Below are 13,061 nucleotides of genomic sequence, written 5' to 3' on the forward strand. Positions count from 1 at the left end.
GCGATAATCATGTGATTCTTGACCTTGGCTCTGTTGATATGTTGGATTACATTTATTGACTTACGTATGTTAAACCATCCCTGTGTCTCTGGGATGAAGCCTACCTGGTCATAGTGAATTATTTTTTTTATGTGTTTCTGGATTCTGTTAGCTAGAATCTTGTTAAGGATCTTTGCATCTGTGTTCATCAAGGAGATTGGCCTGTAATTCTCCTTTTTGGTTGGGTCTTTGCCTGGTTTGGGGATGAGTGTGATATTGGCTTCGTAGAATGAGTTTAGGATAGCTCCTTCCTTCTCTGTTTCTCTGAAGAGCTTGAGGAGTATGGGTATTAGTTCTTGTTTAAAGGTCTTATAGAATTCTGCTGTGAATCCATCTGGTCCTGGGCTTTTTTTTGTTGGAAGACTTTTGATAGCTTCCTGTATCTCATTATAGGATATTGGCTTATTTAATTGGTTAACTTCTTCTTTGCTCAGTTTGGGCAACTTGTATTTCTCTAAAAATGCATCCATTTCTGCCCGATTTTCTTCCTTTAGAGAGTATAGCTTTTGAAAGTAGTCTGTTAGAATTGTTTGGATATCTTGGGTACGTGTGGTGATGTTTCCCGTGGCATCCCTAATCCTATTAATATGGGTTTCCTCTCTTCTTTTTTTAATTAATCTAGCCAATGGACCATCAATTTTGTTTATTTTTTCAAAGAACCAGCTTTTTGTTTGGTTTATTTTGGTTATGGTTTTCTGATTTTCTAATTGGTTAATCTCTGCTTTTAATTTGGTTATCTGGCTTCTTCTAGTAGCTTTAGGTTCCATTTTTTCCTGTTTTTCTAGCTGTTTTAATTGCAACATGAGATTATTTACTTGGTCTGTCTCCATTCTCTTGATGTGGGCACTGAGGGCAATAAATTTGCCCCTCAGGACTGCTTTTGCTGTGTCCCACAAGTTTCTTTGTGAGGTGTTTTCATTTTCATTGAGTTGTAGGAAATGCTTTATTTCTTCTCTGATCTCTTCTGTTATCCAGGCATTGTTAAGGAGTGTGCTGTTCAATTTCCATGTATTGGAGAAATTTCTGCTGTATGCTTTGTTATTGAGAGCTAGCTTGATTCCACTGTGGTCAGATAGGATACAGGGGATTATGTCGATCCCTTTGTATTTGCTTAAGTTCCTTGCATGAACTATGATATGGTCTATTTTGGAGAAAGTTCCATGAGCTGCTGAGAAGAATGTGTACTGTGTTGTTTTAGGGTGAAATACTCGGTAGATGTCAGTTAATTCCGCTTGCAGTATGGCCTCTCTTAATTCGGTAGCTTCTTTGCCAATCCTCTGGTTGGTAGACCTGTCCTTTGGTGAGAGTGGTGTGTTAAAGTCTCCTAGTATTATCGTATTGGGATCTATTTTATTCTGTAAGTTTGAGAGCATTTGTTTGACATATCTGGGTGCACCAATATTTGGGGCATATAAGTTGATGATGGTTATATCCTCCTCTTGGATTGTTCCCTTTATTAATATGTAGTGTCCGTCCTTGTCTTTCTGTACTGATTTTAATGAAAAGTTTATTTTGTCAGATATCAGGATAGCTACACCTGCTTTCTTACTGGGGGCGTTTGATTGGTAGATCCTTTTCCACCCCTTCACTCTGAGTTTGTTTGTATGTTTGGCTGAGAGGTGGGTCTCCTGAAGGCAACAGATGGATGGGTCTTGTTTTCTTATCCAGTCCTCAGTTCGTTTTCTTTTAATTGGCGAATTCAGCCCATTTATATTAAGAGAAAGTATAGAGAGATGCATTGTTGTCCCTGCCATTCCGTTTTCCTAAGTTTTTCTTTTTTCCTTTCCTCCTGTGCTTGCTCAGTTAGACTTTGAGTAATGCCTGTTTGGGGCAGGCCCCAGTTCCTGGCTGCTTTCTTCAGGTTGTGTCCCCCCTCTTAGAATTCTTTGTAATGCTGGCTTAATGTTTATGAATTCATTTAGTTTTTCTTTGCTATTAAAAGTTTTCAGTTCTCCATCAAATGTGAATGCTAGCTTTGCCGGGTAGATCAGTCTGGGTTGGCAGTTATTGGCTCTCAGGGCTCGTATGGTGCTTTCCCAGGCTTTTCTTGCATTCATTGTTTGTGTGGAGAGATCTGCAGTAATTCTTATTTTTTTCCCATTGTAGTATAGCTCCTTCTTCATTTTTGCTGCATGCAGGATTGTTTCCTTATTATTCAGATCTATCATTTTTACTATAATGTGTCTAGAAGTGTTTCTCCTGGGGTCTTGCTTGTTGGGTGTTCGATAAGCTTTTGTGATGTAGTTAAGATGGTCGTTTTTGAGGTGGGGAAAATTTTCATTGATTATCTTGTTAAATAGGTGTTGCATTCCCTTGCTCTGGAATTCCTCACCTTCGTCCACTCCAATTATGCGAAGGTTAAATTTTTTAGCATTATCTGCTTGCTCTTGAATATCCCTTTGGTTTAATTTGAGTAATTTTTCCATATCTGTCACTTTTTGGTCCAGTTGGTGTATTCTGTCTTCTGTATCTGACACTCGACCTTCCATTTCATTCACTCTGTTGACAGTGGCTTCTATTGTGGTTTGCATGGAGGAAATGGATCCCTTTATGGATTCAATGTTGGTTCTCAGAGTACTGATCTCACCTCTCAATGAGGTATGCATTACCTCTAATTTGGCGTTTATCTCACTTCTTATTGAGGTTTGTGCAGCTTCTATTTTTGCATGCATCTCTTGTTTGATACCCTGTATCTCTTTGGATAGTTCATCCTTGTGCTCTTTCAATTTCTGATAAATTTCTCGCTTTATTTCTTGAGTCATTGCCTCCAGCAACCCTTGGAAGTAGCCTTTGTCTTCCATTCCTGCTTTGCTCCCACTGGGGCTCTCCCCTGTGTGGCTGCTGGCTTTTGGGGTGAGCTTGCTGTCCTGGGTGGTAATAAACCTTGTGATTTTTCTCTGTGATTTTCGCATGGAGGTTCAGGAGACTGCTCTTCAATTTTGTTTTGGTGTGTCTGTCTTTGCTTGGTTGCTGATTCTGTATTGGTAGAGAGAGTCTGTGCCTGATCTGGGTTCTGTTGGGAGCCTATTTCCAGCTGCTATTCTGACTTACTTAGGATTCTCAGCTCTCTGCTGTAGATTGCTGACAGTTCCCGCCTTTGGAAGGGTTGAGCAGCCTAGACTGCTTGTGTTTGCTCCTACGGGTGCTCTTGTGAAGAACAGATGCTCTGGATGCACTCTCCCAAATGCTGGAGTCTGCTATGGGCTCCTGATGTGTTTTTGTTTATTTGTTTTGGGCTGGTTGTGGGCTTGAACTCTAGGTTTGGGTGCTGTCCCTCAGCTTTTTCAGCTCAAGGCTGGCACCCTACCGTTTGAGCCACAGCACCACTTCTGACCCTTTTTGCTTTTGTGATGCTGAGGAATCAGATGCAGGGCCTCATACATCCAAGACTATCACTCTATTGCTGAGCCGCCTTAACAGTCTGAGCTCCTGCTTACTATCAGGTGCTGGCAGCCTGTGTTGCCCAATTCCCAGTCTAGGGTATATGGGTGGAGTTTTGGTGGGGTTTGGGCTTCTCTTGTCCTGGGCCTCCAGGTCTTTTGTTGTCACAGGCGTGCTTCCCGGGGGAGTGTTGTTTCCTGGTTTTCTCCCCTCTGTTGAGGCGTATGCTCAGCTTTTTACTTCAATTGGGAGGAGTTGGTTGTGTTGTTCAGGCGCCGGATCCCCGGGCTTGGTTCCGGCCCCAGCCTGGAGCGCGCTTGTTAGGCCTGTGCTGATGTGTATACCCCCTAGGTTATACAGCCTGGGGGACACAGTTCAAATTTCTTCTACTGTTGGTAGTCTTGACCCAGGGGCGCTGTTCCTGGCTTGGGCATTTAAGCTCCCTTCCAGGGGTGCTCTTGCTCTAGCCTGGCCAGCTGAGTGTGCTCCACGGGCTGGTGGAGCTCTCAAACAGTTCCCAGTTTTAGTGGGTCCTGTGGTCCGGGTGCTGGGGTAGGGAGTCTAGGTCAGGGTCTGGGGATTCCCTCCAGCTCTGGTCTCCCTTGAGGGATACACTTCCCCTGTGGGGTACTCACCCTGGAGCTGGTTGTTTCTGTGTGGTGTAGGTCGTCAATTGTTGCAATCCGGGCTGGGTTGGGCGGTGGTGGCTCTGTGTGATTCTTTTCTGTCTCTGCCTCTGTGGAAGCTGTTGGGTCAAGAGTGTCCACGCTCAGGCAGCTTCTTCTCGGTACCTCTGGGGCCCAAGTGACCCCGCCGGGTTGTTGCGATCGTGATCGGGCGGGCGGGTGGTCTGCAGACAGGACCCTTTGTCGCGCCGAGCCGCTTTGGCGGGATGGAACCTCTCTGCTCAGGTGGAGAGTGCTGGATCGTTGCGATCGCGATCAGGCGGGCCGGGTGGTCTGCCGCAGGTCCTTTTGTCACTCTGCTGATGCCATGCGGCTTTGGCGGGATGGAGCCTCTCTGCTCGGGTGGAGAGTGAGGGGTGGGGGTGGGATCCTCGTGGAGACTCCCGGCTGGTAGGTTTCTCTGTTCCTGGCGATCTGCTGTTCTGCAAACCAGTACCTGATGTTCTGAAAGTGGCCCCCTGTGTCTCTGCTGTTTCTCTGGGGCTCCCACAGCCCCCGCCGGGCCGGCTGGCCGGCGGCTTGGCGCGCTGCCGCGCGGCCAGTAAAGGTTGGGGGAGGGGTCTTCGCTTTTCTCTGTTTTGAAATTCTTTTCCTCTTTCTTTTTTGTTATTCTCCGCCTCTGGTTTTTCTCTGAGTGTTCGTCTTTTTATTGTTGTCGGTCTCTTGGGGAGATTAAGCGTTGGAACTCGAACTCTCTTTTTGGTTGGAGAGAGCTGTGGCGTTTCCCTACTGCCCCGTCGCCATCTTGGTCCCCCCTCCCCCTCCTTGGTTTTTAAAGGAAGAGTATATAAATAGTGTCAGTTCAGTTGCTATTTTTTTTTGTACATCTAGATTTAGTGTTTTCTGTTTTGTTTTGGTGCCAGTACTAAGAGTCTGTCTCACGGACTTTCTGTCCAGGCCATCTTTGAGCTGTGATCCTCAGATTTCAGCCTCCTGTGTAGCTAAGTAATAGACATGAGCCACTGGAGCTCAGTTTATATTTGATTCTTGTCTAAAATGGAACTCTTTTTTTTGTTTGTTTTTTTTAGTGCCTTTACTGGTATTTGAACTCAAGGGCTTTCCCTCTCAAGGCTTTGTTTCTCAAGGCTGGCATTTCTGGCTTTTGCTGGTTAGTAGGAGTCTCTAAAATTTGTCTGCCCTTCCTGGCCTCAAATTTCAATTCTCTGATCTCAAGCTCTTAAGTAGCCAGGTTTATAGGTGTGAGCTATCAGCATTCAATAGATGAAACCTTAAACTTTCAGATTCATATTTAAACCTGTCACTGTTCACTGGAAACAGTGTGTGATAATAATTACATGTTGCTGTGTTTAGAATTTTTGTTGTTGTTGATTGCAGGGCTGCAGGGCTTGAACTCAGGGCCTGGGTCCTGTCCCTGACCTCTTTGTGCGCAAGGCTAGTGTTCTGTCACTTGAGCCAGAGAGCCACTTCCAGTTTTTGAGTGATCCAGTGATCGGAGATAAGAATCCATGATACTTGGATCTCAGGCTCCTGAGTAGTTGGATTACAGGCATGAGCCACTGGTGCCTGACTGTATTCAGAGTATTTTTTAAATATCCTTGAGCTTTTCATTCAACTGATGTCTAACCCTTTGATAGTCCAGTTTTTGTTTTGGGTATAGTATATTTTTATCATTTCTTTATAGAATCCTTTCCAGAAGCACTAATTATCTTTATCCATCATCTTCAAAACAGGATTCTGGTCACACTGATTTTAGTACCATGAAGATGACTCTACTATAACATATTCATAGCCTTGGATTCTATTATGATACATTAGGTCTTAATTTAGATTAGCAAGCTTTTTTAAGATATAGCTACTTCATAAGTATTTTTTAACCTTATCAATGTGTTTTTCACTTAAACAACTCTGCCATATTCCTTACTGGATTCTTATCTACTATATGATAACCATTCAAATCACATCTAAAAGACAAAAGCCTCTGAGGGGTCTTCTAAAAGTTTTTATACTTGGACTTTACATGTTCCTTCTAGCATTGCTGGAAAACTTAAAACTAATCCCTAAACATCTTAGGAACTACTTTCAGGACTATCCATACCTCCTTCATTATTCTAAATTACTTCATATTTTTCTCTCTTAAAAAACAAGCCTGGACTGGGAAGGTGGCTCTGTGGTAGAGTGTTTGCCTCGCATGCTTGAGGCCCAGATAAACAGAAAAAGCTGGAAGTGGTGCTGTGGCTCCAGTGGTAGAGTACTAGCCTTGAGCTAAAGAGCTGAGGAACAGTGCCCAGGCCCAGAGTTCAGGCCCCATGACTGACAAAAAAAAAAATCATGGCACAAAACAAGCCTTACCTTACAGATCAGTGTAGAATTCCTATTGTAAGCACCAGTTTGGATGTTGTCTCATCAAACTCTTGTGTTAAATTGTATTGATTTTATAATTTTGTTTGCTCTCCTGTAAGTGCAAAAATATCCACAAAAAAATATAAATAAAAGTTATCAACATGAGGGGCTGGGAAGGTGGCTCAGTGGTAGAACGCTTGCCTTGCATGCCTGAGACCCTGGGTTCGATTCCTCAGCACCACATAAGCAAAAAAAAAAAAAAAAGTTATCAACATGAAGAGTTACGTAATCTTTGATATTTGCATATATCTTAAGTAACATTAAGTAGCAACAATCTTATTGTCAGTTACAAAAATAATAAACTTTATAGGGCTAGGAAGGTGGCTTATTGGTAGAGTGCTTACCTTGCATGCATGAGGCCCTGGGTTCAATGCTTCAACACCACATAAGCAGAAAAAGTTGGAAGTGACTCTGTGGCTCAAAGTATTAGAATGCTAGCCTTGAGCTGAAGAACTGAGGGACAGATCTCAAGCCCAGTGTTGAGGCCTCATGACCGACAAAAAAAACAAAACAAAAACAAAAACAAAAAAAAACTTTAGAAGGAAAAGAAAAGGAGCATCTACCAGTAATGCCCTACCCAAGACAGACATTGTTAACGTTTTAGTGAATTTTCTTTTGGGCCTTCCTTTGCTGTGCTTTTTAATATAGTGGTGGTCAGACTTCATTATGTAACACTGAATTTTTTTTCATAACAAAAGTATTGCATGTACTTACTTCATATAAGTATTTTTAAATTTCATGGTATTGATAAACTATTTTGCATTTCTTAGAAATTTATTTCCAAATGTATCTACCATATTACACTCATCTTTTTGCATAAAATTGTCATTGATTTTTTTTTAAATTTCTGCTTGTTTTCTTCCTAATTCACAGGAGACTATAAGAAAGATGAACTTTTGGAAAGTGCCAGGTATGTACTAATTTTATAAGTATGTTTAATGAAAACCACCAAGTTTTTTTTTAGCAGTACTGGCCTTGTGCTTATTTATTAAACTAATGTTCTTTACCACATGAACCACACCTCAAATTCTACAATACACACACTTTAAAAGAGAAGGACTTTATCTTAATGGTTGCAATACATGTTCCTAGGTAGGCACCGATAAAAATATAAACAGTTAATTTTTTTTTGTGTGTTCTAGGAGTGGCAATGAGGAAAAAATGATGGCTCTACTTACACCATTAAATGTCAACTGCCATGCAAGTGATGGCAGGAAGGTACTTTCTTTTTAAGTTTATGTTATGTTCTTTTCCTGGTAGTAGGAAGATATACTACCCTTTTACAAACTAAAGCATTAAGAGACAGTACTGATGTTTCCTTTCAAATTCTTAGTCATTAATTTGTAGTCATTCAAATTAATTCTTAAATTTAGAAAAACTTAGTTGATAATAGACATTTATTTGCTTCCTATATGCCATTGTGAACTTAATTTTTATGTCTTCAACATAAAAATAGATTTATAAAACTATAGTATATACATAACTACTTCTTAGACAACAAAGATATAATTAGATTTTCTAGTTTTATGCTTGATTTTCCTTTCACAGCCATCATTTCATAAGTCTTATTAATTCATTTGATTGCTATTTCAGTCAACTCCATTACATTTGGCAGCAGGCTACAACAGAGTGAAGATTGTACAGCTGTTACTGCAGCATGGGGCTGATGTCCACGCTAAAGATAAAGGGTAAGTATGTGAACAAAAAGGGGACTTAAGTATTAGGATCTTTATAATACATTTGATAATGAAAAGCATTCATTTCAAGCCCCATGGCTGACAAAAAAGCATATCTTTTATTTTCTAAATATTAATGTGTTGTACAGAGGGCTTACCATTTCATAAGGTAATAAGTACCTTTCAAAAACCATTTTTTAATATTTTTGAGCTCTTACGATATGCAGGTTGCTCTGCAGGCATAGAGAATTATAAACCTTAAGTCTGCTACTCATACACTACACTTTATGGAGTCTGAAGAAAATGTCATAAACAAAAAGTTATTTTCTAAGTGCTTGGTAATGATTGGAGAAGGATAGTACTATAAGAGTTCCAAGGAGGTTGCAGTTAGTGATGGGAGGAATGGCTGGGAAGTCTTTCAGAAGGATGTGGCACTTGATCTGGTTCTTAGTACTTGACCAAGTCTCAATTCAGAAAAGCAAAGAGTTGGGGAAACATCACATTGCAAGAGAAAGAGATGGTAAACCCATATAAGAAACAGTGACTAAAAAAAAAAACAAAACAGTGACTAGCTGGTGGCTCACACCTGTAATCCTGCCACTCAGGAGGCTGAGATCTGAGGATCACCGTTCAAAGCCAGCCAGGGCAGGGAAGTCCATGAGACTCTTACCACCAGAAAAACCAGAAGTGACACTGTGGCTCAAGTGTTTGAGCACTTGCCTTGAGGTGAAGAGTTCAGGGACAGCATCCAGGCCAAGTTCAAGCCCCACAACCAATAAAACAACAACAAAAAGAAACAGTGACTAGACTAGCTTAAGGAAGCAGATAATTCACATAAAAAACATTGTAAGTTAGGTTTGGAGAAATACATGAAAACCAGGTTTCAGATATTCAAACTTCATTCTGCAGCCCTAAGCATTTTGTAATCACAAATAAGGATAATAGTATTTTGAAGAGGATGTTAAGAATATGCATTCTGGAGGAGTATGTAAAGTAAATAGAAATAAAAAGAGCAGTTTTGGAAAGTATTCTAGAACTTAGTAATGTTTTGTAATGATGAGAGAAGAAGTAAAAATGAAAAAATAGATATAACAAAGCAGTCTTGTTTTACTGATAAATCTGAATTCATGAAGATATTAATGATTGTGTTCAACTAAGTGATACTATATATTCTTCTGTCAGTTTTACAATGTTAGTGTAAATGTTATGTTTGGGGTTTTATGTATGTGTTTTGTTGTTACTTTTTTTGGGGGGGGTTGGTGCTGGGAATTGAACCTAGAGCTTCAATACCTAATAGATATTATTAGCATAAAAATTTTTTTTGTCTGGATATAATGTGAGAGAAAGGAATAAGAAGAAAATTGTATTTCAAATTCTGAAGCTAAATGACTTAGAACCGGTTATATACACACTGAAGTACAAAAGGAAAAATTGTTTTGGAGAGAAGTTACACTTTCATGATGGGAACTCAAGTCAAATGGGAATGAAATTGGTGCCCAGGCGAATAAAGAGTCTTATTTTTAAATGATAGGGTAGAAAACCATTAACCGTTCAAGAAAAGAGACATAGAACTAAAGAGACTAAATCACAGTGGTTCTTGGTTACCAGAAGCTGTTATGGTAAATGGCTGTGGTGATTAATTATGAGTGATGCTCAAGGAGAAGGAGAAGCTTAAAGACAGAAAGCAGGATTTTAATGCTTCACTGTACCGTGTTATGGTGGATGTTCTTCTGTTAATATCATAAAGGAATTAGGTTACCAGTTATTTAGGTGTATAGCAGTTTATCTTACACAATTTCAAAAAATATTTTCAAAATTGGGTGCGGGTTACTCATGCCTATAATCCTAACTGCTCAAGAGATCTGAGGATTATGGTTCAAAGTCAACCTGGGTAGGAAAGTCTGTGAGACTATATATCTCCATGTAACCACAAAAGAAAAAGAGAGAGAACACACCTGGAAATGGAGCCAAGGCTCAAGTAGTAGAGCAGTAGCCCTGAGCAAAAAAATCTCAGAAATAGATTCCAGGCCATGAATCTAAGCCCCAGAACCAGCACAGAAAAACATTATCAAGGAATACAGATAATGTTGGAGCTGTGTCAAAAGATGTATAAAAGTGACATCAGAACATGGAGGGAGATATGTAGTGTTCAGTATGTGTAGAAATACCCAGGGAAGGGGCCTGGAAGGTGGCTCAGTGGTAGAGTGCTTGCCTTGCATGCATGAGGCCCTGGGTTCAATTCCTCAGCACCACATAAGTAGAAAAAGCCAGAAGTGGCGCTTGGCTCAAGAGGTCGAGTGAGGGCTGGGAAGATGGCTCAGTGGTAGAGCGCTTGCCTTGCATGCCTGAGGCCCTGGGTTGGATTCCTCAGCACCACATAAGAAAAAAGAAAAAAGCCGGAAGTGGCGCTGTGGCTCAAGTGGTAGAGCGCTAACCTTGAGCTGAAGAGCTGAGGGACAGTGCCCAGGCCCAGAGTTCAGGCCCATGGACCAACAACAACAACAACAAAAAACACAGGGAACTGATACTGAAGGGCAAGCCAGGGAAAGAAGGCAATCTCATGAGTCCGTGGTATACATGTGAAAAAGATAGAACAGTGCTAGACAAAATGGCACATACCTGTCAACACAGCATTCTTTACTCAGGAGGAGGAAACTGGAAGAAGCTCTAGACCAGCCTGGACGCTATAGAAAGACCCAGTCTGTAAATGAAACTTAAAATTGTCTCTTAAAAGCAAGGAAAAACAACAGGAACATTAAAACAAGGAGTAATTAATTTACAAAAGTTTGGCAAACTTTGGCTACAGTGTGGAGACTATTTCAGTAATACAGGGAAGAAAACAATATAGGCCGAATTAAGTCAATGCCAATAGTAGGATCGGCGGAAGATGGATTTGAAGAGACTTGGGAGATAGAATACTTAGACTATTTTAACTTATAACCCTATTGGACTTAGGATCCCTCTGGATATTACCAAGTTTTTATTAGGCGATCACCAAATCATCTGATATTTAAAGCAAAATTAAATAAACTTTAATTTGTTAATTTCCCTAGGGCTAGAGAATCTGTATTCACACACTTATCCCCCATTCTCTTATAGTGACTTGGTACCATTGCACAATGCCTGTTCTTATGGTCATTATGAAGTAACTGAGCTTCTGGTCAAGGTTTGTTCTCTTTTACCTTTCTGATTATTTTCTATTATACAAAATTATTAAAATACATGGTTTATTTCTGTTCTGAGTGCTTGGTAAACAGAAGGAATATTTATAAGCATAAAATATATGGGATTGATATGATTACCTTCAAATTTTTGAGATACCATATAACTTCAAATATAAATAACATAGCTGTCTTGAATTGCCGCAGACCGGGTTCTGTCGGGACGACGGAGGACACCTAGGGGAGGAACCTGGAATAGGATGGGGAGATGGCAAACAGACAACTCACACACATTAGGAGTGGATGCTGAGTGCGATTTAATGCAGAGGATAGCAAACTTTTATAACAGAAGTCTCCATGAGAAAGGGCAAAAGGTTACACAATCTTGCTGCAGGGCTTCTTTCTTGGGTGGTCACCAGCTGGGCACCTGATAGGCATTTGTCTCCGGCTTATCTCTAAGGAATACAATGGATTTGGGTTTCAATGTTTGTCACCAATTAACCATTACCTATTTTTATAGAGGCCTTAACTTTTCCATAAGATCTTTCCTGTCTCTTCTTTAATAGTAAACTTTAAGGAGACCTAGCAATTCTCTTAGTAAATAGCAGGAAATTCTCTCTCCTAAATAATTATCTCAGCAATTGCCATACATTCTTTCTGTTTTAACTGAGCCTATAGCTTCTTGTAAATCCCTTACAAATAATTCCTTCTGCTGAAGTGACTTTGTGAAACCCCCAATACTTTTATATTTACAGTTATAACTTGTCTACTTGCCTTCATAAGAGGGGTTTCAGGGTAGCACTTAACTATGGTGAGTTAGTCATATTTTTAAGACACTCATCAGATATTGGAGTCGTCAACACTCTTAAGAGCTTTGAATAAGGGGACATTGACAATGAGCAAGTACAAAGAGCAGTAGAAGCAGTAAAAGATCAATAGGCACTCTTATGAGGAAAAGAAAGGCAGAAACACATCTTTTCCAGGGGTTTGGCCAGCCTTTCCAGGAGTAGGCCTCTTAGAAGCCCTATTCTCCGAGGTAGACTACGGTGAAGTCCCAAAACTTGGAGATAGGTTTCTGTAAAGCCCCATTCTCTGAGGTAGATTTCGGTGAAGTCCCAAAACTCAGAGATAGGTCTCTGAAGCCCCTATCTTGGTCTGATAGATGGTTTCCCATGCTAAGCAGACTCTACTGGAGTCAGCATGGCATTGAATAATTCTATACTTTGTAGCCAAAGATCAGAAAGCAGCTTTTATTGACTCATATATTAAGGCACCAGTTATATCTGCAAGATTTACCCTTCCAAAGTTGTAACTCTCCCAATTTCTCTACATGTGAATGTATGTGCCCATGTGTGTCCACCCCCATCCTCTTAAGATTTCTCTTGCCCTGAACCCAGTTATTAATCCCTCAATACTTTGTCTGACTTTCAGCAACTATCAAGAGAAAGGAAAGTTTCCAAGGCCTTTATGTTTCCTTTGGGGCATGTGCATGTAATAATGCACATAATAGTAAATATTGTATAAGCCCTTTCAAATTGATCATGTACCTGTGGTATCATGTATTTGTAGCAGTGATGCTTTTGCTTCTTTTAAAACAACATTTGGAATAGTAGTGCCACATCAGATTGATTGTGTTAGTACATATAGATACCTGAGTGACTGTATTTTTCATTTTTTTTGAAATTAGAAAGCATGCTGCTACAGTGCTAAAAGTCAGAATTGGGCCAGAAATTGCTTATAAAAGAGCCCAAGGAAAA

General features: G+C 40.4%; 1 protein-coding gene across 3 annotated transcripts in view; it reads left to right on the forward strand.

The window, feature by feature from the left end:
* The window catches only part of Tnks2 (tankyrase 2), an 88,744-nt gene that overhangs the window by 22,108 nt on the left and 53,575 nt on the right, over nt 1-13,061 (forward strand). For all 3 annotated transcript variants that reach the window (XM_070021186.1, XM_070021188.1, XM_070021187.1), the window contains exons 4-7: nt 7,341-7,377; nt 7,610-7,685; nt 8,061-8,155; nt 11,243-11,309. In XM_070021186.1, the coding sequence (XP_069877287.1) occupies nt 7,341-7,377; nt 7,610-7,685; nt 8,061-8,155; nt 11,243-11,309 (275 nt within the window). The remainder of the gene's footprint in view (nt 1-7,340; nt 7,378-7,609; nt 7,686-8,060; nt 8,156-11,242; nt 11,310-13,061) is intronic.

Source organism: Dipodomys merriami, unplaced genomic scaffold (genome assembly GCF_024711535.1).
Source record: "Dipodomys merriami isolate MVZ:Mamm:240054 unplaced genomic scaffold, mDipMer1.0.p SCAF_14, whole genome shotgun sequence".
NCBI classification, from domain to species: Eukaryota; Metazoa; Chordata; class Mammalia; order Rodentia; family Heteromyidae; genus Dipodomys; species Dipodomys merriami.